The sequence below is a fragment of the Poecile atricapillus genome, chromosome 6, assembly GCF_030490865.1.
Source record: "Poecile atricapillus isolate bPoeAtr1 chromosome 6, bPoeAtr1.hap1, whole genome shotgun sequence".
In the NCBI taxonomy this organism is placed as follows: domain Eukaryota; kingdom Metazoa; phylum Chordata; class Aves; order Passeriformes; family Paridae; genus Poecile; species Poecile atricapillus.
The window spans coordinates 30606369-30629717 of NC_081254.1; the positions used below are offsets into that span (position 1 = coordinate 30606369).

Below are 23349 nucleotides of genomic sequence, written 5' to 3' on the forward strand. Positions count from 1 at the left end.
TGAGTCTAAGCCGAGGAAGAAGAAACTGTGCATTTGGCAGAGGGAAACCATCAGACAACAGGGAGAAGTGCACTGAGAGCCTTCTCTGTAAACAAACAGCAGCCTCAGAGCCAGGACCCCACAGAGCCTGTGAGATCAGGAGGGAGCCGTGCCCTGTCCATACAGGAGGAAGAGAGTTCAGGTTATAAGGCTGTAAGTTCATGTTAAAAGAAGTGATCTGAGTAATACTCCTCTGAATATGACACCTATTGCTCAAGGATAAACTAAGAAGATTTTAGTTTAAGCCTCAAGTCCAGCTGTGAGCTTTCTTCCTCTATGGCCCTGAAAAACATAATCCCTGCTCCTCTGTACCTCACTGTTAGATTAATGGCAGGAGATGATGATCTTAGGAGTCTTCCCAACCTTAACAATCTCATGATCATTTTCTGTTAAACTTTCCCTACCATCAAAGAGAAAGCTATCACTGCATTTTGGGCAGTATTTATCACAAACTGGCACAATCGAGGGACACCCTGTGAAAATGCTGAAAATGAACAAGAAATGCAGGAACCTGGATGTCATTTTCATGGTGAAACCTAGCTAAGGGTTGTGGGTTTCCTTTCACAAAATGATGAGAGATTTGAAAGATGTGACATTTAAAAATTCAAATCAGGGCAGGCTTAAGTAGTTAAATGTATATATTTTTCGTGATCTTGAACTCCAAGCCACCTACATTTTGTAGATACTATTCATCCAAACATGCCAATCTATTTCAAAACGCTTGCAAGGGTACAAATTCCCAAGCTGCATCACTCCTCTCTTTTACTACTGGAAACAGTTCAGCAAATTGTGATTATTTCCATTCTTAATGTATGTTTGTTTGCTCACCTGGCAAACACCAACTAGCATGCTCATTTATTCAGCTTTATACTTTGCACATATCATTATTTCAACATCAGCATCCCTCTAAATACTGGGCAATCCTAGCTCAGCAACAGCCCTGTTGGGCAGCCCATAAAATAATGTATTACCAGGAAGTCAATGGGAAAGAGACAGTTTCTGGTGCTGCTTCTTTTTCATTTTCATGTGCTGGAGCAGTGCCAAGCCAGAGTGTTTCTGCTGGCATTGTTCCAACCATCCTTAACATAGAAAGTCCCAAGACAGCTTGTTTGTCCATGTTCTCCTTTTGCAGGTTTCCCACACATTTCTAATACAAGTTTCTACCACAGTCCTGCCAGGCTTCTCTATTATACAAAGCAATACCAAGACAGTGTTTTCATATTCTAGGGAAAGGACAATTAGAAGTGAGATGGAAGCCACCTATTTTCATGTATTTTATCAACAATGTGATTTTTGTTCTAGCTTTATTGTTGTGGTGTTGTATTTCTATTTTGGAGAAATGCTTGGAATGCTGTTATTCTGCACCCTAGGGTCAGTGATTTGGATGGAGTCAGGATATGCTGTTCAACTGAGAGCTTTGCACAAGAAAGGCTTTTAGGTCCTCACACTTAGAAGCATGCTGAATTCAGCAAGGAAAGCTTTGGCAGGACAGTCTGGAGCACACTCAGCAATTACATTATTTAGTCAGAAAATATCTTGTGAACAATAAAGCAATGCAATTTGAGGTGCTCCTCCCCTGAGACAGACTGAGCACAAGGAACATTGATTCATAACCACAGAAAGAGAAATACACTAAGAAGAGAACAGCAGATCAAGCTGCTGCCAGGTTTCTCTCCTCTCCCCTTCCCCATCACCTGAACTTGTCCAGGACAAACTCCAGCCTAGTTTAAGTAAAAGTCATACCTTCTGTCTTTGATCTGCAGAAATTTACACCAAAGCCTTCTCAATTAACCCAAAGTCCCACTCTCTGCTAGACTGGTGCAAATGACAGCAGTTGGAAATGGTTGTTATTAATTAATGATGGCAAAGGATGATCTGATGCTCATTTTGAACTTTGCCTGTACTTTATCACACCATCATGTGAGGAAACTAAGATTTGCCAGGTGCTTTCAAGTTAGTCTTTCCAATTTGCCATCAGAAAGCAGCACCTCCCACCCAGCCCTCTTCCAGCCTCTCCTTGCTCCTGCCAAGCAGAGCTGCTACACAACTTCACATTCTGTTCTGGGCACAGCTGGAATAAGATGACTGAGGTATAAGGTCAGGGAGAGATGAGAGAGAGGGACTGCAAGGAAGGACAAACCACAAAATAAAACAAGTTAGCTTCAAAAGAATGCCTTAACAATATTATCTTATTTTGGAACTCCTCCAGTAAGAACCTCTCTTCAGGATTTCAGGAAATGGCTGTGACCACACTTTCATAATTTTTTCGCTATTCTTCTACATTCCTTTCAAGTACATCAAGTTTTCTAATTTAAGTCCCATATGTAAAATCCCAACATGTGTCTGCCTTATTCACTTTTCTTTCTGGCTTACATAAATGGGTATTATGCATCCTTGCACAAACAGTAATACTACAGCAAGTAATAAAATAACTTAATAATTATACCACCCTCTCAGAGAGTAGGCGGGAGTCAGATCAAAGATACGATCTTTTCAGTCAAAGAAAAGAGCATACTCTTTCTTATGTGAAAAGATCATGAAAAAAACAATAATTGGGAGTGTGAGACTGTTAACAAGAAAAGGGAGATGAAAATAAACATACAAGAAATCGGTGGCTAAAGAAAGATATAAAAATTAAGTACATGGGAATAAAAAGAGAGATGTGACCAGATAAAAGGGAAGTAAATATAATTAAGAACTGGAGGAGACACTCTGTCAATGTGCATGAGGAATGAGGTCTACATGGTTCAAAACAAATTCAGTGCAGCTTCTGAAGATCTTCCCTTGCTTTTTGCAGTTTGGAGTGTGGTCCAGAATAGCACAGAAACTGATCAGCAGAAATCAGGGGAAATCCCTTCACTTTGTCTGGTATCTCATACACCGCTCTGGGGCTAAACTATCCATGAGATGTCAAATTCAGAGGCAGCCTAATAAATTTCATTTTTTAGCAAGCACAGGCTGCCTCAGAGAGGGTGCAGAGTCCCTGCAAAGTCACAGTTATGGCCACCTAATAGAGCAAAAGGGTATCAAGTGAAAAAAATATGAGAATACTATTGAGGACAGGATGACTATAGTCCTCCTGGACATATTGCATGGGTTTCTAAATTCTTGAGGTCTATGACAGAAAAATCACAATGTCTGATTTTCTTGTTTTGGAATGGAGACATCCTTACCTTGCAGATACATTTCTTCTCCTTCTGTGAACATTTGGTTGCATCTGCTGCATCGTGCACAGCTGGGATGATAATGCTTGTCACCTGCCTAAACAAAAACAAAGAAAGAACATTTTGGTGACAAATGCATTGAACTGCTTTCTGAGCACTCATTATTTGCTGACTGACTATTGCCCTTTTTCTTCTAGTTCACCTGTTTTGATACAACACTGCCCTCATGATGTGACAGCAGCACTGAGAATGTAAGCTCTGCCACACTGCTTCAGCCCTGAGGTCTATCCTGCCCTCAACAGGGGCCAGCAGTGACTGCTTGGGAAAAACTCCGTATGAGAAAAGACAACACAGAGCATCCCTTCCTCTTCACACCTTCCCATTCAAGTAATCAGCGTCTTCCTGGCTAGGAGCTACATCATAAGGTACCTGTTGTCCATGATTTGACAAACATCCTCTTAAATTTTCATCTACCTCACAGTCCAAGGCAATGAATGTCACACTGCAGTTAATTTGTGTAAACCTGCTGCCTCCTCGTTTTGCCAAACATATCTTTTCTCAATTGCTCCATTGTTATGGAAGGATTTAGTCAATCAATGGGTTTTCAACTTGCCATTTCATTCCTTGGCCTTCTTCCCTACACTGCTGATATGGGTATTAGTATAGAGAGTTTTCTAGAGCCACTTCTGGGCCCAGTAATTTAATTCCCAAATGTCTGACTTCAGAAGCTACACCAGCACAGACAGCCTGGGCTGAATTGGAACTACTGATCTAAAGGTCCTAAATATCCTAGATCCTGTTACCCAAATCCACTGAGTCATACAGTCTCTTAAATACATTGATACCCATAATAGGCAAAGCTGATCAGATTTCAGGCCTCTGAGGACAGGAAAAATCAAGGCATAAATATTAATGCGATTTCTTCTCCTTAGGAGGCCAAAACAATCAATACATTAGCTTCCTCACTCATAAACTAAGCACAAAATGTCCACACCAGGCTTTTAAAGAGAAAAATATTTAATGCTAGAAAATGATCCTTCATAGTGACAAGTAAAGAATTCTAAAATTCTTTGAATTTGTATCTGGCTTTCCAAACAAATTAACCTCAAGTCCTTTGTCACAAATATTCCCCATCCACTGAGATGGATTATCTGTTTACTCTATAGCTGACTTGTAAAATGTCATCAAAACCATCTCCTACCTCGTTATACTTAAGACCGTAACGTTACTAAATCCAACCTTTCATTTTTTCTATTGAGAAGAATAACAACATATTTTTGGTTTGACATTCATTACAGAGGCTTTTTATTTAAACATATTTATATAAGATGATGAAGTACATGGATTAAAGTACCTGACAGGTACCAGAAGATCAGCTTTACCACCCAGCCCTTCTACAGGTGAATTTGCACCATTCAATTTTAATAACTCCCATCCAGGAATTTCAGCAATACAAGGCCAGAGAAGAGGACTCAGTGTGCTGTTAGTTTGGTTATACATTTCACTGTTCAGCTGCCAAAAGCCTGCACTTCTCTTAATCAGATCCTGCATTTACTGTTGATTCTTGCACTTCAGGGGCAAAATCCACCAAAGGGAGAGTAATGGGATTTAAAAATGCAGTTTTAGTAAAGCAGATTTAAAGCTATCAGGCAAAACAGGGTCTCTGTTAAAAGGGAAAATGAGGAATCACTACAAAATATGTTCACTTGAAGAAGAAAAGCTAATGAGGGAGAAAACTGATGACTGACTTGCAGCAACAAAGCCAATATTAAACTAAGAAAGAAAATGAGTTAATACTCATTTTCAGCCATTTTCATTACTGGCTGCCTCCTTCATCTCTGATTCTCCCTAGCAATTATTTAACCTCTGAGGCATCCTATTAGTTTCATTCAAGAGTGAAATTTATAGGATAAAGAAATCCAGAATTCATCATGGTTTTATGCATAGACCTGTGGCTTCTCTGAAGTTTTGTCTTCCTGGAAAAACTTCTGATAAGCTACTGTCAAGGGAATATAGTTCAAACCATGTACACCTGCCTCTTCCAAACACCCAAAGGGATCAGTTTCAAGTTTATCAGGTTTCTCCCTGAGATTGAAACAACTGGCCAAATTTTAGCCTGGTGTGAGTGATGATGAATGAACACCACACCCCAGATAACACAACCCTGCAAGTCAAAATGAGAACACACCCTGTACTGGAGAGGTTTTGGGGAAGTCACATACATTCACAGTAACATTCTTGTTAAACACTTCCAAAACAGTTTCTTGAGTTTTCTGCCTCTGTAATATTTCTACAATTCCTGAGTGGGATCCTTCCTAGAGCAGATATTTGTTGGAAAACATTCTGAATCTCAATTAATTCAGGATTCATCTTGCTATGCCTGACTTGCTGTGATTATCTGGGAAAACGGTTGCTAAAAGTCAGTCATTTATAATGTAGGACAAACATCTACAAGTCAATGAAATATTCACACTTTCTAGACATCAGCTTTTGCCCTTTCAGGACTCCTAAACCCCCATTCAGTAAGTTCAGTGTGCAGCTTTCCGGGACCTCATGCTACTGTGCTGCGCATTGAAAGGTTTGCATCTCAATCCTCATGGCAACAACAGGTAAAACTGATTAAGTGCACATTTGCCCCAAACATCCTTCAGTCAAGGTGAGAGAAGGTTAAAGGCCCTTCTCACTGTGCTGAGTTCTCCTCACCCCTTCCAGTTCACATCCAGAAATCTTCTGCAGTTCTCTGTGCTATGTAGCTTCTGGGATTTGATCTATCATACTGCTTGTGGTCCCTTCTGAATGATGTCACTTTCGTTGTCAGGACTATCCAAACCATAAAGCACAAACTGTGACCCATATCTCAGAGTACTGTCCCTAAAATAATATGGCGTAAGCTAAATTAATTGCTGTAAATACCTCGGTTTGCTTAGCTAGATGTACTAAAAGCAACCAAAATAATATTTAACATTTTTACTTCAAATTCTTAAATGGAATTAAATTAATTGACAGCAATTTATTGTCAAATGAAATATTAAACACATGTGTTGCTGTCACTGCCTATAAAGTCTCTGTTAAATTATCAGACACTTGCATGTGCCTTAAAAGCAAAGAACATAAGATATCAATTAATGACAACATACAACCTCTTCTGACTTGCCTATTTATCTTCTACCCACACTGAGAAATCTGAAATAGGTTCTCAGATAAAATCCCATTTAAACACAGCAAACAGAAAGAATTAAATTTTAAAAAGCAGAAGTACGTTCTCATTTACCAAATACTTCCAGAGCCTTAGATTTGCAGAGTGAAGAAACAGTGATCAAAGGAATTCTACAAGCATAATTATAAATGTAGATAAATGGATGCTAAATTTGAGTAGCTTTCTATGGCTCTGCAAATCCCACTGATAATTGACTAATCAAAGATACAAGATTTTAGTTATTTTCTATATACTACAAATCTATATATACTGTCCACAATATGCACATTATATGCATGCTCATGAATGAAATAGATATATTATTTTAGATATTATTAAGGATCTATTTATTCTGGTAATTTCAAGACTTAAACTGGAATCAAGTCTGTATCAACACTGACATTCAGTTTCCGAGTCTACAAAGCAGGTTAAATTGCATTTAATGTCCTACATAAAATACTTTGGAGAAACACTACCAAGGAAAACCATTATAGAAATGTATTCTTCATAACCAGTCTTAAAAATAAAACCATGTAATCACATCTCTAATGCTTGTGAAGGGCAGCTGGAGGCTCAGTGACCAGGATTTATGGATGATGGACTACACAGGGAGCTGGATGTGTTTATTCTGCAGAGGACATGTCCCAAATACCATGAGCAAAAGTACAAACTCTGTTATGCATTATAACACCAACACCTATCATAATAGTTGACAATAAGAAACCACATTTTTCATACCAGATTTTTCATAGATCACCTTTTCAGACTCAGAACCTATAAATTTCCAGCCTTTTCCCAGCATGCTATTCTCCCAAATGACTTCAACTTGGATGCTACAAATCCTCCTTAGCTAAGAGCCTCTGTAGACTGTTTAGAGAGCTTTGAAGGCTCCCTTTAATGGGGTGGGGTAGTGACCCTGCACAGTTGTCCAGAGTGAGAGAGACGGCACTGGGTTACACAGTGTGTGCACACAGCTTAGAGACCTCTGCCAGTTTAAAAGGTAAACTAAAGGGTAGGGAGATACTTGAAGCAGCATTCTGTGAGCTCCTCTACAAACTTCTCACCCTGCTGATGCTCCAGCCTACTCACAACATGCACAGTGCTCACCTGCCTTCACTTTATAAACTCTGCTTCTTTGGGGACCTCCTGAGGACAGAAATGTACTGTCACTCCTAGCTGTCAGGGAAGGCAGTGGTGAATTATCCAACCCAGGAGCTGCAAATACACCTGCAGACAAGCTGACACAACACGTACCAAAAATACAGCTGAAAAAGGACCCGCACTGAGCTCATGTCCAGTGTTAACCCCGGGGTAACAGCACTTCAAAAGCCAAGGACTGTATCTTCTGAGTCCAACCCCTCTGCCCCCACTTCCCACAAGACTAACTTCTATTCTCTGAGTGCTTGTAAAGCTCTAGGCTGATTAAATAAATGTTTTCCTCTTTGGTGAACGTGAGAGCTTAAGATTTCCTATTACTCATGCCTTCAGCTCTGTCCTTCCTTCCAGAACAACAGCGAACAAGAGCCAGAGAGAACAATAACAAGAATCCTGCTAGGAGAGCTCACATGCCAGTGGGTCTGGTAGAGGAAGAACTAATTACCTACAGACATGTTCTGCTGGCCAAAGGACACAATTAAGTGCATATTTGTTGTGTTACATTTGCACAGCTGCACTCATTCACTCTCCTTTCAGAGATAACTTAGCAGTCACCTGACAGAGAGCTGTTAAACACGTAGAAAGCTTTACTTATTATTTAAATACCACAAAACAATTACATAGTTGAAAGAGTACATTTGAGAGTAAAAGCACTTCTCTTTTTTCCTTTTTTGTTTTAGTTTTTATCAGAAGTTATAATAGGCCCATTTGAGAGACAAACCTATCTGATATTTATTTCTACAATGACTCTGAGGAGAATGACTTGATTTCTTAACTTAAGGACTACGGAGCAGCACAAAGAATAACTCAGACTCATCTTTTAAACCCCTTAAGGAATGTAATGAACTGTAAAACAGGAACTGTGGCAGTAGCCTAGTATTTTCCAGGGAAGCTTTATTTTAATTACTTGCAGAGGTCACAGAACCTTCAACCCTGTTTGATGTTCGGTGTAACATCAAATTCCATTGTTTCCTTCTCTGCAGGCTTCTGTGATCTCATGAGCGGCTGGAACAGCATAAACACTACGAAGACCAAAATTTGCTTCTAATAACATCCTGACCCAAACTGTCCACTCATTTTTCCCAGGCTCTTATCTGTTGAGCAAGTCGCTACAAATATCTGTGCTCAGAAAAAAAAAAAAAAAAAAAAAAAAAAAAAAAAAAAAAAAAAGAAGTGTAGTTTCTTTGCTTCCAAAGGATTTCAGAATCCACCATAAGTTTCTTTATTACTACCAGTGGAAGGAAAGGGTAACAAATTTTTTAAAAAATGAGTCCTTGACTAATATGCATCTTTAAAATTTGGACCTTCTAAAGCTGTTTTTTACACTACTGTCACAACACCTCAATAGAAGCAGCTCTCAGCACAGCCTCTGTCTCTGTTCAACCTGCGGGAGGATGGAGCAGCAGGAAGCAGAGCTCACACTGGCAGTTCCCAAGCTGATGGAGCTGCAACAGACAAGTCTGGGGAAAAGTGGGAAATGGAGCGTGAGGCCGTGACTGTAAATGTGAGTGACAACATGCATGGAAGAGACATGGGAGACCCTCTGAGCCCACCACTGATTGCTGTGCTGCCTTGGCTGAGACAAAACCCCAGCTGCCCTGCTGTTATGAACACTTGCACTGTTAATTCATGCCCAGTGTCTAATTTTATACAAAAATACTTCCCAGCATTACAACAGTGACTGACAATGTCATGCTAGTGTATTCCTTAATGGATGGACTATAATAAACTTTGTAACTTATTAATGTTAATTCTGTCGACACACAGTATTGCCACACATCAGCTGCTGCTGACAGCAGTGCAAGTATTCACTGCAGGGAATACAGTTTTCCTTATAGCAAAGATGTGAGTAATCATTCAGGCTAAATCCCCAGCTGTGAAACTGCTCTACTGGCATGAAGAGGCAGCACTTGTGGCAGCTGAGTACCAACTGGACTTGCTTTAGCAAGGCCCTAGAAGGTACTTGTGATTGCACTGTCAGCTCTCCTTTGAGAGCTTTCCTGCAACACCCAAAGTTGAGCAAGTTGCACACACAGGTGAGATACTCAGCTATCAGTTATGGTCTTTATGGAGCTGTTCATTCTGTCTTTACGGGGAAAATCCACCTGCTACACACAGGACCAAAGCTGAGAATTCACATTACCTACACAGTTAACAGCAGGTAAGTACAAAGAAGGGAATCCCACTCAAGAAATGCACCCACAGGAGCCCAAAGCGACTGGCTAGATTCTTATGGGCAGTACACAGGAACAAAGTAACTGCAAGCACAGCTTTACTGCCAAATGCCAGGATTTCAGCATCATCTCAGTTAGGATCTTATGTTAGATTTAAACACAAGAAACCTAATCCCACTAACTGAATATGTAGTTAATCAGAAGTAATGTAGAAGAAATATATGCACTATATTTTATATTTTGTTAAGTTTCATTTGTATCTAATTATAATACAAATCTGTGAATTCACTGCCTTCATTACCCTTATTTAGGTGCATATGAAGGCAAAATCCAGCACCCACCATTTCATTTTCTTTTAAGCCTCGTTTATTGCAAAGATTATTTTTTAAATTCTTAACTCCTCAGCAGCAAGTATCTGACACAAATCCCTTCTCTATTTCTCAACAATGCTGGAACAGGTTCAGTTTATAAGTACAGGTGTGGGCTTTCTATATCTTCTGTAATCTTTAGGCTTCACAAAGCATTAGATAAGTAAATATTCCTTTATCTTATATGCATTTTGTCCAGAATGATTTTTGACATGGAAAGATACTTCAGAAACTGAAGGAACTGCTTACAGTCACATTCATATTGCTGGATTAGTTTATAATTAGAATTAACCATCAAACCTACTTTACAGTAACTCCACCATAGTGCCAAGGACCTTTTCAAACAGCCTGATGCTGGAATAACTGTAATTTTGACTCCAGCAGCCAGAAAAAAAAGCCTGTGCTGACTGCAAGAGTGAAGTATAGGTGTACTGAGCTGTAGGGAGTGCCCCATGTCTGCAGCATGGTGTGAAAGCCCCTCCAGCTCCAGCTTCCAGCCTGCTGAGAGCAGAGCAAAGCCCTTGGCATGGTTCAGTGCCGAGTGCCAGCTCTGTGATACAAGTGAAGGGACAGCAGGGAGCCCCGGGAATGGATTTTGTACCGGATGCACACAATATCCAATCTTCCGCAACACCGGCAATCTCCAGCTTTCCAAGTCGTCCTCGTGTTTCCTTTCTTTAGGGGATGACAGAAGCACTGAGTTATCAGGAATATGGGAGTTGAGGAGTGAGACACGACCCTATTTCTCCTTTTAACTCTTCACATGAAGTGACTGTTGGTCCCTTGACCCCTTCCTCTGGCTGGACCTCAAATTACACAGCCCTGTGTTTGTGCATTAGCAGGTCACATCCACTGCAGCTGCATCTGCAGTGCTGCACCCACAGCTCCAAACAATGGGAACTGACTTGAACTGGAAAGAACTTCTTCAGTCAGTAGAAATACAGCCAACTCCAACCTGCTGAAATTTAGCTAGCAAAGTCAGTAACAAAGCTCCTTTGTATCTTAAAAAAACTCAACAGAATTGTTTCATAAATCAGAAAGTTTTGCACCTGATAGCAGATGATAAATACTGGACCTCATCCTAATATAAAAAGCTTTTTATCATTTTCAAAAATTAGCATATATCTCCAAACATGATTTGATTGCCTGTATGGACAAACAGAAATAGAGAGCAGTGTTGGATATGTATATATAATTATACATGCATGTGGCATTTGGAAAGATCATACATATTCCTAGACCTTAAAGAAACCATAAAAGGAAAATCAAACAATTTTTGAGACATTCTGCTGCAGGTCCCAATCATAAGAACTGAGATAATATTAACTAAAGAGGAAAAAAAGGCAATGACTAAGTAATTAACTTAGAAATAAATATAACTAATAGGACAGATAAATTTACCAAAGCAATAACTAGGAACAGTATGTTTAAAGACAATAAAATCTTTACTACAGCATGATGTGAAAAAAAACCAAACAGATCAGGCAAAATTCTCTTGTGATCTGTAGATGAAAAATGATGAAAAATGACACAAAAAAGGCAGGAGTATTCAGGATGTGTATCTTTAGGTCTGTATTTGACAATCCAATTTCCTGTTTGATACTGTTTATTGAGCAAGACTTTTTTTTTTTTTTAAATAGTGGTTTTCACAAATCAAAGTTTACAGATTATTCAAGACCTGAATAATTTGAACTCAAAGAGGCTTTGGAAAAGTGTAGCAAGGCATTGCTCAGACAGATGGCTCTGATAGCAGGGGAGGCTCTGCTGAGCCAGATACCTCAGAGATTACTTCCTTCAACCCACAGCATGAGGTACTGCTGGCCAAGATAAGAACACAAAACCTTCCCTGGTAAATCTGCTGGTGACTCACAGGCAGTGCTTGTTTAAGCCATCTAAACCAACCAAGTATGTTCTAAGAGACTGATGCAAAATGCCTGCAAATCCAGAAGGCAAGGCCCTGTGAGACTCAGAGCCATGTTCAACAGCAACTGACAGAGGCACTGGGGGAACATCATTAAAGTCTCCCAGAAAAGGCTGTTACAGAGTACCTGAAAGGGCCTGCTCTTCTGATCATTTAATGTATACAACGAATATAAAGGAAAAGCAGAAAAACTTTTGTAACTCCACTGGGTGCGTACACATGTATTTGAAGAAGGGAATTCAGTGGAGAGCCATCAGCACGAGGCGAGTCTTCAGCTGTGATCCTGAAGGACTCAGAGTCAAATCATTACTCAGATAAAGGCTTCAGAGGGGACTAGATCACAATGGCAGGCGATTAAAAGCAGAGAAAGGATGTAATAGCAGGAAAGAGCAGGAGCTTTTCAATCCCACTGAAAACTCTGTGACATCAAAAAGCTGGAATTAGATAAATTTAACCTCAAAACAAGGTGAAGTTTCTAAAAAGCAAAGGTAATTCAAACAGCATGAGGGAAAATTTTTGGCCTTGCAATTGTTCTGCAGTTTTCACAACTGGGTAATTTCCCAAAGGACAAGCTTTCATTTGGTTTCTAGGGAAAAGCTCTGATTTTGTAAAGAGAAGGTCAAGCTAGATTACTTTAGTAGTGCTTCTGACCTTAAAATTCATTCCAATGGGCACTACATAGAAAGAAGATTTTACAAATGCATCAGGCAGCTCCTAGGGAGCACAGGTCACACTGGAAAGATTCCCAAGAGAGTTAAATCAGTTCACTGACACCTGTCATGGCTAAACAGCAAAATTCCTGGTATAGCAGGGCCCTTGGAGCTAGAAGGCAGCCTTGGCTGATCTGACTTGTGGCTCTCTGAGACATCTCAAGTGCAAGGCCAGGAGAGGTTCTGGGGTTGGGTGAGCTGCATCAACCCCAAAATTGCTACTGATCCTGAGAGCTCAGTGCTGTGACAGGGCTCTGTGCCCTGGGGAAGGCTGGGAGAACAGCTCGAGGAAAAACTCATGTTTGCATGTTCAGTGGGCACATGCAAACCACTTTCTGACTGGTGAAGACAGTGAGAGCTAGAGAGTTTAAACAACTCACCCAGGACCCAAATTAATGCTTACAGCAGAGCCAGGCAGAGCAAAATTCTCAGAATCACAGCCCCAGACAGCACTAGACCTAAATAACTGTAGCCAATTTTCTTGTTCATCTCACACAGAACTGCCTTTCCCGTTGTCTGTCAGAAGAATGATTCCGGAACGATGCAAGCTTTGGCATGAGATTCAGCAAAGCCTGGGCTCCATTCTGATATCTGCATTCACTTCACAGGGAGTGTCCCAAAAACAACAGAGAAACAAGAGTTGCAAGGGCCAAAGGAGGGGAGTAAGCAACTAAGCATGAGGTCAGACTTAGTACATCCATAGAAAACAACTAGAGAATATAAAACAAAAGTAGCCTGTAAGAAAGAAAGTAGACATGCAACAGACCATTTATTTTGTATCACAGAGACTGATGGATTGTTCTGATAGGGAAACATTTTATGTGGGAATTTAGCCAGGAGTATTTTTCTATTAGTGGCTAGAGCCTGCTCTTGTAGGAAACTGATCCTATTGCAACCAGTCTGATCTGATAATGCTTTAAAAAGTCAAAAGAATGTGTTTTTATCCTTGATTAACTGCAATACTACCCACTACCTTTGGAAATCTCCTACAGCAAGAGGTCACAGCAAACAACAGATGGCAACCTAAGGAAAGGACAAATTTTCTTCTAATATTTTTCCTCCCAGTCACTCCACAGTCATCCATATCTGTTAAGAGCCTCTATTTGACAACATTCATTTTCAGAAATCCTTGTTTTGTAATTCTGGCCAAAGTAATTATATTTCACTAAATTTAAAATGGAAATAAGAAAGGACTTCAGGGTAACCAGTGGATCATTACTGCAGAGAAATAGTTGACTCTTTTGACTCTTTTTCAAAAAGAATGACTTTGAATAAATGTCAGACCACCAACATGCACTCTGCTAGAATCAGAGCCTTTTCTTTTTGGCAGAAATCCTTTTTTTCTTTTTTTTTTTTTCTATTTGTCAGTCTTCTAACTGCTGATAAACATGATTTCCAATTACAGCTGCAAAACTATGCAAGTACATTTTTCTATCCTTACTGGCAGGAATATCCAATCAGAGAATGCATGTTGAAGCCAAGACACAGCAGGGATTTTACTCCCTATCTTGTTTACTTCAGCTTCATATAAAAATCAAGATTTCTAATTACCACAGAAAAACTTTTCCCACATGTTACTGTAGTGATGAACAGGAAAGAGCTGATGGACATAAAGCAGAAAGGTATATCTAACAACATCTGATGCCATTTGATCTTCAACTGACTACAGCATCTCCATAATTTTGCCTCAACAGCAGTAGTTCAAGGATGATGGTGAGGTAATTCTGCTTAAAGTTTCTTACTGCTTCAGTTTTTACCCTCCTCATTCCTAGGAAAAGTTTCCAGCCAAGATGCCACTGCTTTACAGAACTCTTAGCAACAGCATATCCATCTTTATGCATAACAAATCTCTCTCTCCACATCCCACATGTAAAAGTCAATTTCTTAACATTTTAAATTATACTCAAATGATTTCCAAGAGTTATTTCCTTGACCTCTGCAAACTGCAAAAACAGACAGTTTAAATGCCAGAGATTGCTGGTGATGAAAAGATGCATCTCTTACTGTGTGCTATTTTACCCTCTCAAAAGGCTTGTAATAAATGTCACACATCCCAGATAGCTATCCAAAGAGCTTTCAAACCTGTATGATCTTCTAATATAGCACGAGCATGTAATTAAAATCTACCCATCATGTACTTCAGGTGGTCATTTCAAACATTTCACCACCCATAAAATACTCCCATGATCATATTTCTTCATCTGTAAAACCACCTGTTCAATAAAGACAGGTGTTCATTCTGTGGTCTTCAAAATCCCTAGAGATTCCAAACATATCTTTTGGATTAGTATTTGTTTTTCTTAACTTTTTTTTTCCCCCTCAGGAAAACACCCTGACAAAGCAGACAAAAGAGAGACTGAGTCCTCACAGAGTGAATGCTGAGCACAATACCCAGATGGAACTGTTACAAGTAGGTGACAGCTACAGGCTTGCTCCAACAGGCTCTTCTCCACTTCTCAAGTTTCAAACACGTTATTGCTTCATTCTTCCCAACAATCATTTTTTATGGGAGATAGGTGTAAGTTCTACCCTTGCTTTCTAGAAGTCAGTCGTAAACTTTTCACTGATAGGAAGACTTAAAGCAAGACTTAAAAATGAAACATCGGAATCCTGCATAAAATATTTCACCACTTAATCCATTTTTCATTGTGATCTCAGTCCAGGAGAAACAAAAAGTAACTGGCTGAAATAATTTCACATTGCTGCAGAGTGCACATCTATGTTCCCCTGTCACCACATCCCAGCTGCCAGTGGGGCTGCAATGCTGGAGGAACTTCTGGTTCAGTCTAAACACTTTGGTGCAGGCATTATGATTAATTTTATCTCTCTTGTGGGTGATTTTGGCAGGTAGGACCAGCACAATGCAAAGGTTTAAAAGATGGACAGAAGAAGCGATGGTGGCCAGAAAATAAAAATAGACTATTATGTTTTCCCTAAAGTCTGCTCCCAGAGAACAAGATGTGTCCTGCAATACAACCAAGCAATTGAATTCTTAATACAGTTATCTAACACGATGCACTCATCCAGGCAAGATATCCTTCTACTAAAAGCTTTTATGTGTTCTGTGCACATCTAAGACATGAAAAAGCTACTTATTTTGGCTGGTCCATGTTACTGGAATACCTGCAGTGGCTATTTGTCACAAAGACTGTTGGTGGTGGCAATAAACTTTGTGATCATACAAATGCCTCCATTGAAATATTTTTTAAAAATTTGATCAGACTGCTTAAGTTTTTTAGCAATATTTAGTACAAGAAATACACTAGAGAATTTTTAACTAAATCAACAATGTAGACAGTAAAGATGCTTTGCTAGGATATGTAGATCCTAATCTGCAACACTGTACTCACAAAAGCAATTTATAAAGATAACCAATGACTTTATAAGCACCTGAGAGATTTCACAAATCCCTTTGTGGCAATAAGGAAGCTTTAATTGGTTATTTTTTCAAATTACTTGTTACAACTTGCTCTTATTATTCACCATCTTTACATCCTCTTAACATTCCTCCCCTTCCTATTGATGTTCAAATTGACTGAAGGATGGTTTCCAAACCACTGCTGAGAAGTTAATGCCTTGTGATTATGCTGCCATAGCAACTAACTTCGGTTAGGGCTCTGTCAACTTCAGATACTTTTTTGTCATCTTTATAAATCAAGTCTTTCCCAACTACAGACACCCTTCCTGCCAAATTCAGTCTTTTGATTGGGGCCAGGGGATTCACTAAAATCCTGTTAGAAAGATTTTTACATCAAGCTATTTATATTATTTTTCTACAGGTATATTTATTCTAGATTTTTGATCTTGTGCCTGGTGTGGTGTTCTCAGTAATTACAGCAGGTTATTTTTCATCATGGAAGGGTAATCTAAATAAAGTTAAATCTGTGCTGCTACTCAGCTACATAGGCAACCTGTCTCAACCACTTACCTATATTCTAAGTTATTATTAAACTTTTAATTTCCCTGTGTTTATCCAAACAAACTCCACATTAAGAAAAGAAAAAAAAAATCAGCATTCCATATTAACTGATAAAACACATCTCTCAGCAAAAACACAGGAGAACTAGAAACAAATGCTAACATTATTTCTATGCAAAAAAATCTCCAAAGTGATCAAAAGAGCCAAGAAACTCTATCAAGAATTATTTTAGGTACAGAATCGTATTGTTCCTCCACACAGCAGCAATCAGTTGCAATCAGAAACAGCCCAAACTCTGTGCCATTCTCCTCTCTTCCTGCCAGTTTAAAAATATGTGTAGCTGCACTCTCTTTATCTAAACCATAGAATTACACATAGCCTTTAAAAATAATCCTTTTTGGTGCACAGTAACAAAAGTACAAGTACCCTATTATGATCCCCCTGGCAAGCTATTCAGTCCCATCAGAAAGCTGCACCACCTTCCCTCCCCCAGGAAAGCCACGACCCTTTCCAGCTCAGCTCCAGTTTCACAGGAAGGGGTTTACCTTCTCACAGGGGTTTTTCAGTCCAAGTCCATCTCCTCCTCAGCTCCGCTGGGGCTCGGGCAGGAGCACAGCGCTGGTTCTGCTCTCCCCGAACCGGCTCGGCTGTGCCTGGAGCTGCACCCAGCCCGGAGCCCTCCTCCTCCTCCTCCTCCTCCTCCCTCAGCCCTCTCCTGCACACACCCACCAAAACCAGCAAAAAACCCTCCCTGTACATTCAACCCACTCGGGCTGCGACTCGGCCATCCCATTCTGGAAAAGCAAAAGGGGAAGGACACCGACCCAGGCAGGGACAGGAGAATTTCTCACCACTTTCGTGTGTCACTATTTGATGTCGACACAATTCACAACATTTTTCCCTTGGGGAGAGGCGTCTCCTGTCTATGAACTCGGCGCTCTCCTCCTCTGGAAGTTATTAAATATTACTTCCACAGCTTCTGAAGAATTTATACAGCCTCCTAGGTGTTAGTCTAGTTTTGTAGAAACACTTAGTTTATCTGAGACTGTATTCTAGCCCAATTCAGATTGATTTGGACTAGCTCAAGCACTGGGGCCACTTCCCACGCTGGTACCTGTATCCTTTATCTTGTTTGCACATTTTGGAGTGAGAACATGCTGCAGTCACACTCTGGGAACACTGGATGAGTTTTCAATCCGCTCTGTGCTCTGACCCTATCTGATCTCTCCCAACTGTTTTCCGTAAGGAAAAAGGTCCTGTGCACCTGACTAAGAGGGCAAATGACCACAGCATGTGCTTCTGCTTTTGTTATCATTTACCTGGGACGTTCAAGCAACGTGGTCACATTTTCTCCTTTATTCTAAAGGCAGTAAAATTAAACACAAACAAAGCAAATCACAGAACAAATCATGCACTAGACTATGCTGCTGCCTCTCATATGCTCTGTGGCCTTTTTCCCTGGATTATTGTGCTGTGTGTGACTGGGAGACACTGGTTGAGAGCAAAATCTCTCCCAAGCTTGTAAAACACCTAAAGCACAAGATACTTAATGCTATAAAAACAGAATGGTATTGCATTCTTCAGGGATGCTATTATCCACAACTTTAACATACCCCCAAACCTGTTTGGATCCATCCTATCATCAGTCTCTGTTTGGTTCATCAGTTGCTTCATTTATAAAAGTGTTTGAACTTTTACTACACATCAATCTGTATTACCAGTACAGATCGCATCATTAAAATACAGTAAATTAAATACTTTGTGATAATTCCTGTATTATTGTTATGAAAACAGCCTTGCTAAATACTTCATTTGTCAGAAGAATATATGCTACTTTTTCATTTAACATTTCTGAACAGAATTGAAATAAATGTCAGTTAAGAGCCACCTGGTTTCTCAATCTAGAAAGTGTTTTAAGAACTCAGGACCAGATACGTGACTGTACTGAAGTACCTAACTAAACTCTGTCCATGGATCTTTGCAGAGAAGAGTGATGTTTTCATCACATGAGCTATGAGTCCCCTTAAAATAGATTACTTAAAAATGCAGGCTGCTGAGTGTCTCTGAAAGTCAATCAACTGAAGCATCTGAATGCTAATGCTCACATGAGCAGAGCTGCTCACATGGGTGAGTGTTTGCAGGAGGCAACACTTCAACAACTTAGACAGGCTTTGTTCAAATAATTCATTTACAGTTCATATGGGAACCAGCAAGGTTGTTCTGTGATGATATTTATTTGTTTATTTATTTAGTGTTTAGAACAGACTCATTCATGTCTAAAGAAACAGCAAAAACTCCCATGGATCCCTCACAGCACAGGTTTCTAAATCTAGCTCTGAAAACAACATCTGAAGAAACTTTCAGGCTCTTCTGGGTCATAGTCTTTGCCTCTTGAATATGGATACAATTTTCTTAAACAAATGTAGCAGCTTTCACAGTATGTTTGTTTTTCCCCTCCCGTGATTACTGTTATTTCCTTCTAACTTCAGAAGTCAGGGTGTCTCAATTGAGATCTTGCAGAATTAGTTACAGCACAGATGAGACATCTTAAAATTCTGACAATTAAATGAACAGTATTTACAAGTACTAAACTTCAGTCGTGTTAAGTACCACATCTTAAATTACTACTCCTCTTTAAAATCAGGAGAACCTCAGTATAAATTTCTACATCATGAACATATTTAGAACTTGACCTGACCTTGCAGTCTGAAATCAAGGGAACCTTCTGGTGGCCTGGACTCTCTTCAGGTCCATCTGTGAAAATGGCACTGTGCCACTGCTTACAAGGTGGGGTGCAAGATTCAACAGTGCACAGGAAGCAAACCCAGGGCAGGCAGCAGCCCCTCAAACAGGAACTCGAGCTATGCACAGCCAGGAGAAATCACACAATAGCCTTTTTTTTTTTTTTTTTTTTGACAATTAATATTAAGTGAAAAGTATTATAAAAATAAATGTGTGGAATAGCAAGATGGTAAAGGCACTTGAGACACTCTGTCTCTAGATCATGAGATCAAATCCTCTTCATATCAGTTACAGCTGGAAGAGGAGAAAAATGTAAAAACTCTATCTTATTCTTTGACTTTTTGTATGATTTTATGCAAAATATCCACCTTTTCCTGCCCTTATGACTTCTTTGTGCAGAGCTAAAAGAATATTGCTTAGCAGTAAGACATTTTAGATAAGCAAAGATGGAATACATGGATTCAGGCATGATCCACCATTCTCTGAAGTCAGCTGGAAGCTTCTCAATCATTTAACATATTCTGAATTAAGCCCTGGAGTAGCAATTATACCGTGTATGAAAAACACATTAGACAGAAATCATTTAGGTAGACATCTTTCAAATGGTTAAATACATGATCGAATTTACTTAGATTTATGGATCTGCACATGTCTACACAGAAGTTTGCAGGTTTAGGATTAGATAGGCATCTTTCAAGAGGCAAGCCCTGAAGCTATAAAAACCATTGCTCAGTGGAAAGTGTAGAAGTTCTCACTCTCACTATGCTGTTATTGCCTGCTAAAAACGTTTTTTTACCAGAGTTAATGGGAAATGAGTAATTTTTCATAACTAAAGATTCCTTTCTGCTAGAGAAATCCAAGGAAGAGCACTGATCTCTGTTGCCTTGACAACATTTCCTGAAACACTCAAGCATTAAAGTATCCAGTACGCTCAAGAAAGTTGCAATATCTATTTCATGTTGGACATTTAGCACATTTATTGTGTTGGCATGCCCTCATATATCATCTGTGAGTATTTGTCACAGAAAGCTATGTGCCAAATAATACATCAGAAATATCTGAGCTGACTTAAATACACATGGTATTTTTCTTGAATATTTCCATGGCTACTGAAAGTTGTTACATCTATGGCCAAGAAAAAAACCCATTCTTCCATGATTTGTGGATATTAGTAAAATAAGTCCTATCTTTCTCCTAATGCATTCCTTAAATGAGCAAAGGGATCACCTCTACAGAGTGGCTGGAGGGAGTCCATCCTTGAATGTGAGAGTCTGAACCCAAACCTTGGCTTTTCTGGCGGGTTTTGTTGAGAATGCTACAGGGGCACCCTCTGAGGGTGCTTCTATAGCTGCTTCTGAGATGAAGACTCTTAGGTCCACATGAGGAGTGGCTGCTCATTGTAGGAGACTGAAAAATCTGACTTTCTCAGAGGGGCTAAAGCTATACCAAGGGACAAAATAAGCAGGAATTACAAGTCTGAAATGTTGCAAAGAATCCCAATTTCTCTTTAAATGAAAATAGATAAATAAGTGAAATAGGCTTTTAGTAGTAAAACAGACAAGATCAGCCTCTGTGAACACAAAGCTAATTTTCATGTTTTCATCTCCCTTCAGTTTTTCTACAGACTGCCTTAGATGTAATAAGAATAAGCAGAAAATAAAGCAGCACCAAAATGGCTTGCTGCTAATTCCTTCTGATCCATTAGAGGGAAGTGTTTGTACACAATGTGCCATAGAACTCCCTTCAATCACTTCTAATAATTTCTTTGGATGAAGATGATGAGATAGCATACTCTGCATCTGACATAATGAATTATTTTATTGACAAATAAATGGGATGTACAGATCACTATATTTACTACAGGACATTTGCTACAATCATTTTTATTAACAAAGGCAAAATACAAAGTGTTTTGGGTTTTTTTCTGACTGCATGTTAGTAGGTATAATTTGGGCTGGGTAGACATAACCTCTACCTAGACAATTCCTGTAAGTGTGCTACTTCACACCAAGAATATGGTTTCCTTGTCAAGGGGCAAACAGCAGGACAAGAGACAACCCACATGATATAAATCATCAAAAATACTCAAATTTTCCAAAGCAACATTGCCAAAGAAAACAAAGAGGAAAGATAGTAATCCTCCCGTGAGAATCTCAAGCTTCATCTAAATTAAACCTTCAGGTGAACTGAAAGGTTGTGGGTGATTTCCAGTACAGGATAAGGAGATTGTTAATTGTCCTTACTCAAACAGGTCTGCAGCCCTCTCTGAGCTGTGGCATCCTGTTCTGTGAATTATCTCCTGTGGCTGCTTCCGACATCTCATCTCCGTTACTACCAGAGGGTTTATGTCATGCTCTGACCCCATCCTTTAGATGACCTCTCCTGCCCAAAGGGGACACACACCTTGTGCTGACACACGGTTTTCTCATGCTAGCTTTTGACTTATTAGTTCCTTGAGTCATATTTAGAGTCATTTTTACACTGCCCCTTTGGAACTGTGCATCTCTGACAGTGACAAGCCATGAATCAAGCCCACAGTTCTCATAAACTGCTCTGACTGTTGAGCAGTAGCTGCTCACCTGTATCTTCCAAACTTTTCCAGCACCATTTAAAAGACACAGAGTGTCTGAATGTCTCCCCTGCAGCTGCATTCCCAGCTGATATTCTGAGAACTTTTATCATGTTTTATCATGGATGGACTATCCAAGTTGCTAATACACACTGAAAATCAGTTAACCCAGTGTCTGAATCGCCCCCCTGGCTACACAATCCTATTTTTATTTTTTTTTTTGTGAAACTTTCTAACGACTTGGCCAGCCTACACCTTACAGACAGCAGTCAGAGCAACACTATTCAACTTCTATAGGCCTTTGAGGAGTTTGGCCTGTTATGTGCTAAGAACCACTGCTGCCCTCTGCTGCAGCATTTTGGGTTGTGTCTTTGATAACCAGTGAGAGCCATAAATATTCAAGTAAAATTTCTAGTCTTAACCAGAATTTAGCATGCTTAATGTTTCCATTACTGACAAGATCATTCAAAATCTCTGTTTCTAATTCATCAGAAAAGTCTGATGCTGCAGGGGCCAGGTCAAATAGAAAAAACTTTATCATTTTTATCTGATTTTGACTCTTAGAAAAGGAACGCCCTTTCAAGAGTTTGGACATGCTTCCTTTCTGCAATAAATGCTGTCTCATCTTCTAATAAATAAATAATAATAATAAATAGCCATAGAAGTATGAAGTAAGAAACTCACCTTGGGGCAAAAATGAGCACCAAGGTTCTGCCCTGGATACATCTCTGATAACTTGAATATTATCTTAAATTATGATGGACAGAAAAGTTCCAGGTCAATTGAACTAATCTTTCCTTAGTCTCAGTTTATCCAGTTCTGATGGGATACAGCTCATGATCCCTCAAACAACTATGTTTCTTCACTGATGCTAGGAAGAGTAACATGAGTGCAACTTTGCTATATTCAATTATACAAAATGCTCCAGACAGAAATAGTTTATTTCTTCCCAGCTCTCCACAGACTCCAAAACCCTCTCTTTTGTCATTTTCATCTGAATAGGTTGCATTGTTTATAGGTGAGAGCAACTGTCATGTACCCCTAAAATAATTTTAAAACTATCTTATGTTTCCCAATCCCACAAATCCAATTACTTCTCTCCTGCAGTGCTTCCTGCACAGCACTGCAACTACAGTGTCTCCAATCCATAATGATAAATTGCAAAAACTCATCAGTAGACAGGAATAGATAAGCAGATGGTGGCAGGCCAGAAGAAGAAAGCCAGAGACACAGCCTTCCTGCTCAGGGGACAACTCAGGCTGCTCTCAGTAATTATCTGTGCAAGTCTCCAAAGGAATTAGATACAGATTTCAAAGGAGGCAGGCTAAGAGTCTGGCTAATGAAGGAACTGTCCATCCTTCCAGTGCATCCTTCAAAATGCACATGGTGTCC

At 39.6% G+C, this 23349-nt stretch overlaps 1 protein-coding gene across 12 annotated transcripts in view; it reads right to left on the minus strand.

Annotated features, from left to right (window-relative positions):
* ABLIM1 (actin binding LIM protein 1) overlaps positions 1-23349 on the minus strand; it is a 189078-nt gene that overhangs the window by 44328 nt on the left and 121401 nt on the right. For all 12 annotated transcript variants that reach the window (XM_058841975.1, XM_058841974.1, XM_058841968.1 and 9 more), the window contains one exon: positions 3213-3300. In XM_058841975.1, the coding sequence (XP_058697958.1) occupies positions 3213-3300 (88 nt within the window). The remainder of the gene's footprint in view (positions 1-3212; positions 3301-23349) is intronic.